The following is an 8,333-nucleotide window of genomic DNA, read 5'->3' as shown; positions in this document are numbered from 1 at the left end:
CCAACAGCAAGTGCCTGCACACACACTCACTCACTCACTAGCTCACTCACTCACTCACTCGCTCACTCACTCACTCACTCACACACAACACAGAGGAGAACCACCTCCTCACTCTGTCAGTCATTTTATAAAAGGTAGTGGAGCAAGAGGGAGAATGATGGAGGGGCTGAACCAAAGTATGGAACATGTCAGGCATATAGAGAAATGCCACAATTTAAACCTTCTGTATAACTACCATACACTAATGAAAATGTTTAAAAATAAGAGAAAGAAGTCATTCTACTTCTACTTTTCCATTTTTAAGACAGTGTCTTGCTATGTAACCCAATCTGGACTTGAACTCATGGTCTATCCTGCCACAGCCTCTGGGATTACAGACGTGTGCTGTGACACCATCCATTGTAACATATGTTGAAATACACAATATCATATTGTTAGCTCCCTGAACTACATTGTACGACCAGGTTTCTAAAAATTAATCACTTTATTTAACTTTAAATTTATTAAGAAATAGCCCTACTTTTTGTCTTCTTCTACACCACAACACCAACATTCTTTCCATTCCACTTATTTATGAGTCTCACTATTCACATACAGGTGATTTTACATGCATCCTGTATGTCAAAGTGGATCTTTCCTTCTTCAATTTTGTGGGTTAGCCTTTTGCTGTCTGGATTACAAGATTCACAATTTGGTTAGACAACAACTCTTCAAGCAGAGAAAATTATAGGATAAAGTCTTTGAAGCACACAGAAACAACCATCTTGAAGAAAATACTAGCAAGATGAACTCAATAAGTTCAAAGCTTTATTACCAGTTTAGACCTGTGATCTGAGGCTTCTGTGCTCTGAGGATGGATCTGTAAGATGCTGTGCCTGTCAGGATGCTCTGAGTTCATGTAATTGCTATGGGGCTGCTGTCATAAGCATGCATTTATTTGTTGTCTTCTACATTGATAATGTGAGATTCAATTGAGCAGGGAACTTAAGGACTTTGCTCAGTATGTGTTTTCAAAAGATTAAAAAATTAGAGCTATACTAATCAAGAAAATAAGACTGTGCAACAGAAAACTATTAGATAAGTAAATGGCTGCAAAGCAACTGCATTCAGTGATTTGAATGAAAACCTCAAAGAATATCTCAATGAAAAATATCTAAAACAAGAATGTAAGTGAATAATGAAAGATGAATCTCTAATTAAAATTTAACTAACAAAAGCATGGAAATAGAATTTGAAAAAATATACTCTTTTTGAAACAGTGGAAGAAGCACTATCTAAAGTTGTAATTTCACCCTGTATGAACTTAAAATGACTCCAATATGCTTGTAACCCTGTACACAGATCCAGGGAAAAATAATGAAATTAGTTGAAACCATAATTACAGAATTTCCCAGCTCCCTTCCTGATTTCTCACCACGCCCCAAGCTAAGGCAGCACATGCATTACCATACTCATTTCTCACACTGACCCTGTCATGTCAGTCATTTATACCATTGTCCAGAAATAGAATCTCCAACCAGGTGATAAAGTTCTCATATGTGGAAAGATGCTTACAAAAGATGTAGGTGATCTTGAGACGAATTTAAAAATATGTTGTATAAGCTGTCAGAAGATGATTGCTTTTGCAAAATTGGAACCAATCACAAAAGTAAAACTCTACTAATCAGAAAAACAGAAGGAAATAAGATAACTAAAGGTATAGAAGGCAAAATTTTAATACTAATGATGCAGAAAAACTCCAAATTTTAATTACAGCAGCAGGATGAATATGCAGTATGATTTGTGGATACATTTTGAATTTTTTTATTATTAATATATTATAGTTGTACAGGGGATACACTGTGACATTTACATAAGCTTTTTCCATGTATCTTAACTAGGTTCCCTCATAAATCTTTCCCCCTTCTCAGAACAAATTCAATAGTTTGCATTGTTCTCTTTTCATGTATCAATACAAAATACATCCAGCGTATTTGTCTTCCTTTCCCCATTCCATAGTTCTGCCCTTCCACTTCCCATGGGTCCCCATCCCTGGACAGGACCTGTTTTACCTTCCTGTCTTAATTTCTTTAAAATACATTTTAGTTACTTAATGATAGTTATTCAGGGGGATTCATTGTGACATTACCATATATACATATATTGTAAACTGAATTGGTTCATTCCCTGCATTATTCTCCTGTCTACCTAGTCCCCTCCTATGTGACTTCAACAGGATGCAATACCCCATATTCATACTTATATCAAAAGTGAATCAACCATATTCACCCTCTTTACTTTCCTCATTTACTCTACACTTCCCACTAGTGCCCTTCTCTTAGCAAGATCTGTTTTAAGCTCCTGCCTGTCATTCTTTAGGTGTTTGCTTGTTGCTCAGTGGGATTTTTGCCTTAACCATAAAATTCATAAAATTAGCCAGGCACATGGTTCATGCCATAATTCTAGCTAATTAGGAGGCTGAAACTGGAATGATTGCAGTCCGGGTTGGCCTAGGGTAATAGAAGACCCTATCTCCAAAATAATCACAGCAAAAAGGAATGGAGATGTGACTTAAGCAGTAGAGCACCTGCAAAGCAAGAGAAAAGCCCTAAGTTTGACCTCAGCACTGCCCCCCAAATTCATAAAATTTCTCACAATCCTTACTGAAATATAACCATATATATATAAGAACTAAATAGGAAATAGCATAAACTTCCAATTCGGGTGTTGAAAAAAGTTAACACTCAGACATTAAAGGAGCAAAGATCTTATTTTTTTATGTGAATGTCCACCATAAAAGAAGACACTGTGGGGTGTATGTTTCACACACTGTTTTGTAATAGAGTATCCACCAGGTCTTTTAGTCATTATGTGAACAGATTAAAACAACCTATATGTTAAAAATTAAAGAAAACATTTCCTCAGTTCATTACAAATCCCACCACACCTGATACCAATTTCCTACTTGCTTATTGAAACAAACTTGGACAAGTTCTAATTTTTGCAAGAAATACTTTACACCAATTCTTTATTCAGTCTCCAACTGGGCTTCCATTCCCATCACACAATTGTCAACACTAATCTATGAATTGCAGAATCTAAAATCTATTTCTTTTTTTAACTTATTTAATATTATGCAAGTTAAGTAAGCCAACAAACGTAGTGATGTCACAACACTGGGCATGGCTGTCTTCATTCTCTGGTGACATTTACTAAATTCATCATCTCTATTTGCTGAATATCTCTGAGATAACCTACCTGGGTCTCAGACTCACCTGGATTGGAGTCTTTGAGAAGGGGATTCTTGTGTGGAAGTCTAGATTTCTTCCTGGATGATGTATGATGGAGACTAAAACTCTACCCAAGATTAGACAGCAGGAGGGAGTGAAGCATTGATTCCCCAGTCAGACTTAGGACTCTTAGGACTTCAAAAACGAACTGACTCCTGTTCTGGACAAGCCTGCTCACTGCGAGACAACACCAGAGCAGGGATGCATTTCTAGTTCCCTGTGCTCATTTGTTACATTTTCTCTCATGACTCTAAGTCCTGAGACAGTTCCTGACTTCCCCGAAGAACATTGGTCTGAGAAGGAAATTATTTCCTGCTCATTCTATATTCCCAGGGATTAGGATAGGAAATAAGTGAATGCAGTCTTTATTACATTTTCTTCCTGAAATGTCTGCTTCACAGAAATCAAATTTTCTTAACACTTTTGCTCAGTTTTTAATTCTCATTTTCTCCAGATTCTGAGGTGCCAGAGTGTGCTGATTCATTGAGCTCCAGAGCACTGACTTGTCTTTGGGATCACAGCAGCTGGTATCTGATAAGATTTCTTATTCTATATTTCACAGTACAGGGAAATTTGTTAATTTGTTTCAGAATCAATGGAAGTGACCACAACCCTTGAAATCACTGTGCTTTTTCATTTTTTAAAAGAATTTCTAGAATATCAGCATGATTACATGTTTTTGTTAAAATAAGATATGTTAGGGTAATTTTAAGCAAAATATATTTTATGAAAACATAAATTATGTTGGAAATGGGAAGAGGAACTGGATGTTGAAGAAAGGAAAAATCTCAAACTTTGAAGCTGTTCCAAACAACATGGCGTGATGTCTTTAAATTATCATATTTGAACTTTTACTTATACATTTTTATTTTGTGATTAATGTATATTAGTATATATGAGGAAGAAATGATACATAAAGGCTCTAGTGTGGCTCAAGCAGTATAGCACTTGCCTAGCAAGTGTGAAGCCCTGAGCCAAAACTCAGTAACACCAAAAATGTTAATTAAGAATGACACCAAATAGTCTACGTGCCCTTTATTCATCTTCCACAATGAAAACGTTAAGGAACAAATACACAGAAAGCTCACACACAGGATGTAACATGGGTAACAAGGAAATGAATTCAGAGGATCAATAACATACCTGCTCAGCTATGATCATTGTGGCAATTCTCAGAACAGCTGAGGTGTGTAATGCACCTGAATGCCTATCACAGGATTAATGTATGAAGCAACACTTTGCATGTACACAATGAAATATTGCTGAAATATGAAGAAGAATGGAAGCCTGTCATGTGTGTCAATATAGACAGAACTGGAGGGCATATTGCCATTTGAAATCACTAGATACAGAAAGTCAAGGGCCACATCTTCTTTTTCATATGTCCATGTTTTAAAATCCACCTGAATGTACAACAGTGCTTAGCAGAAGTTGGGAAGGGATGGGTAGAGGGTAACTAAAGAGAGCTGGATTTCTTCAGTGCATGCTGTGTGCACATGTAGAATATTGTACTGCAACTATTAATATGTAGAACAAATACATGTTTATCAAAAACATATAGAGAACAGCTCCACACATTCATGGATTACTAAAGCTGCTCTTTTACAGCCACAGCCATCTGTGTCCTCCATACTGCTAATCCTTAAGAACCACTGATATATTCACACATGCAATATGGATATTATCTGAATGTACCACATGATTCTGCTATGCAATCCTTAGCATAAAACAAAGAGAAAGTCTTCATATATTAGAGATATTTTACAAAGCCATGTTTATGACAGCTCTATTTACATTAGCCAAGTTATGAAATCAGCGCTGTGACCACCAACCAATAAATGGATAAAGAAATTGTTAATTTTTAAAAGTACATAATCAAAAATGACTTTAGATCCTTTGCAGGAAATGGGTGAAACTGGCAATCATTACTTTAAGTAAAATAAGCCAGATTCATAAGGACAAACCACATATTCTATCTCATACATGGAAGACAGGTCTAAGAAAAATGACATAAGCATGAACAGGGCACTGCTATGGAATGAGAGAAATGAGAGTTGGGTGGAAGTCAATTTGAAGTACATCATGTATATGCAAGAAAAGTCACAAAGAAACATTGTAAGGATGTTTAAATGTTGCAAGGAAAAAAAGAGTGGGAAGTAATCAAGAAAATGTAGAAGAGTGAGTTATCATGATCAAAGTATATGACATGCATGTCTAGAAATATCCCAGGGAAACTTCCCAAACTTTAAAATTAATATGTGCTAATAAAAATGTGGGAACTTCTACCTCAAGTGTTAAAATATCCACTTGGGAAAGAAAGTGGAATAGAGACTCACTTGAATAATTGTATTCATGGAAACTAAGTCAAAATGGAAACAGGGTCCTTAATATGAGAATATAACCTAATCACCTGCCATACACACTCTCAGATGCTGACACCAACCTTATCAGGAAGGGAAGTTAAGGCAGTGATGTGGCAGGAATGATAAACCCACAGGTGAAAAGTTGTGATTTCAGACTTTTTCCACTAAAAAATTATATTCAAGGCCAAGTTGCCAAATGAAAAGTTCAGCATAGTAATAAAATTTGTGAATATTTTAATAAAAGAAAAAATATCTAGTGACATCTATGTCTTTAAGATGAAAATACCCCCCCCCAAATTTTTATGGATAAGTAGGAATTACAAACACTTCTGATTCAATGATTGAAAAAGTGTGGCGATAATTGAAAATGATAAAATGTAGAGTATTGGATGTGATAGAACAAGTAAAAATAAAACAGATTTTGTAATTGCACTGTATAGAAAATCTGAAATCAGATATAAGGAAACCCCAAGAATAAAATGGAATAATTTCTTCTTCCCACATTTGATCAAAGAACCCCAGGACTACCCTGAACTTTGAGTCCTGAAACCATGAGTTATTTTTTCAGTGTTGTTACAAGGGACATTTTTATTATTTCTACCTGAAAATATCTTTTCAGAGCAATCTTGATGTCTCTGTTCCTCAGACTGTAGATGAAGGGGTTCAGCATGGGGGTCACCACACTGTACACCACTGAGGCTCCTGCTGTTGATTGTGTGTTTTGAGTCACAGGAGAGCTGAGGTACACGCCTATGCTTGCACTATAAAATAAGGAGACCACTGAGAGGTGAGATGCACAGGTGAAAAATGCCTTGTACTTACCCTGAGCTGATGAGATTGCACGGATGGAGGAAAAGATCTTGAAGTAAGAGTACAGGATGCAGGCAAGGGGGCAGCAAGCCAGTAGCACAGCAGCCAAATAAATCATCACATCATTAAGAAAGGTGTCAGAACAGGCATGGTTGACGACTTGATTAAGTTCACAGAAAAAGTGTGGGATTTCCACGTCTGTACAGAAGGTCAGCCGCAACACCATTAAGCTTTGTAAGAAGGAGTGTAGGACATTCACCATCCAAGACACCAGAACCAGCAACACACAGTGCTGAGGGTTCATGATGACTGTGTATTGCAGGGGTTGACAAATGGCAACAAAACGGTCATAGGCCATCACAGTCAACAGAAAGATGTCCAAAACTGAAAAGAGCAGGAAAAAGTTCATTTGTGTGATGCATCCTGCATAAGTGATGATCTTACTCTGTGTCTGCATATTCAGCAACAACTTTGGAACAGTTGTGGATGTTAAACAGATGTCCACAAAGGACAGGTGGCAAAGAAAGAAATACATGGGTGTGCGCAGGTGGGAATCTGATATCATGGCCAGGATGATGAGCAGATTCCCTAACACAGTGACCAAGTACATGGACAAGAACAGTCCAAAGAGGATGGGCTGCAACAGGGGGTCTTCTGAAATTCCCAGAAGGAGAAATTCTGAAATTCTTGAGTAGTTCATTGGATACAGTGGCTGAAGTTACAAACAAAATGAGAAAAAAAACCTGTGACACAATTATACATAATAACCTGACAGAAATACTTTCTTATGGTTCTGTAGTCATGTTGTAAGTATTGTGAAGGAAATAAATAATGTGGGCAAGTATGGTACATTCATAATATCTAATGAGGGAACTATAAGATCAGTGAATGAAGGTAAGTACAAGTAGTTAAATAAATTATCATTTGGGAATTGAAATTCACAGAGTTCTGACAGACTCAAGATCACTGACTTCTCACAAACCTGAAAGATAACTTTATGTTTGGAGAAGTTAGGGTGATTGCTCTGGTTATTTTGCTAAATAATAGGCAAAGAAAATGTTCAATGACCCACCTCTAAATAAGCGTTTGAAAATGCAAATCCACCCCAAGCACACAGATGTAATTAGGAACACACTACACTAGTGGGTGTTCCTTTTCCTTTACTTCTGGATCAGAGTCTCTTCCATTCCATAAACATCCCAAAGTGTGAAAAACTGAGTCAGGGCTGTGAAACTTCCAGGAGCAGAGGGAGTCCTGGGCTGTGGAGAAGGAAAATCACTGACTGCTGGCCTTTGACCATAAGCCACCACCCTCAATCCCCCACTGCTCACCTGACATAATAGGAAAGATGGTTCCAAGCCATTTAGGAGAGGCAGTGGCAGAGAGAAAGCCTTTGTGTAAAGGAAAGTTGACTTGCACCTTCTGGGAGATGTGTCACCTGTATGGAACGCATGATAACTGCAGACTGCAATCTGAGCAGTATATGTTGGGGGGAAGTGTCCAAAGTACTCATTTGGCATAGAGGAAAGACACTCTTCTCAAGGGAAGAAATTCAGGCTTTAAGTTTTTTCCTTTTTTCAAAGTTTCAATTTGTATGTCCTTTTATTTCAAGTGTTTCTCCCTACTTTTTCTAATCTTCCCCCTTTCCCCTTTCCTTTTCTTCTTTCCTTCCATCTTCTCCTCCCCTGGAATTTCTCAATCTTTTCCTTACAAGCCACTCAACTAGTCATTTATTTTGCCACCTTTTATATTACTCCAATCCATTCTGCCCTTCTGCAACTCCTGACAATATCATCCTCCTTCACAACTGAACTACACCTCTGCACATACTCAGATTTTAGTAACTTGTAGTCCCTACACATCATACTTTTGTGCCTTTCCCCATCCTCCT

The 8,333-nt window shown here is 37.3% G+C and overlaps 1 protein-coding gene across 1 annotated transcript; it reads right to left on the bottom strand.

Moving 5' to 3' along the window:
- Positions 1–6,188: 6,188 nt before the first annotated feature.
- LOC141416134 (putative olfactory receptor 7A2) lies at positions 6,189–7,142 on the bottom strand. Its single transcript, XM_074053258.1, has one exon. It carries the CDS (start codon positions 7,140–7,142, stop codon positions 6,189–6,191), a length of 954 nt encoding a protein of 317 aa, XP_073909359.1.
- Between the last annotated feature and the right edge of the window lie 1,191 nt (positions 7,143–8,333).

The sequence above is a fragment of the Castor canadensis genome, chromosome 14, assembly GCF_047511655.1.
Source record: "Castor canadensis chromosome 14, mCasCan1.hap1v2, whole genome shotgun sequence".
Taxonomy (NCBI): domain Eukaryota; kingdom Metazoa; phylum Chordata; class Mammalia; order Rodentia; family Castoridae; genus Castor; species Castor canadensis.
The sequence above is the reverse complement of the archived record's forward strand: the minus strand, read 5'-3'. Positions and strand labels throughout refer to the sequence as shown.

What these genes read in the sequence shown, in the direction of transcription:
- LOC141416134 (XM_074053258.1), bottom strand. Translation starts at nt 7,142, where the DNA reads ATGAACTACTCAAGAATTTCAGAATTTCTCCTTCTGGGAATTTCAGAA.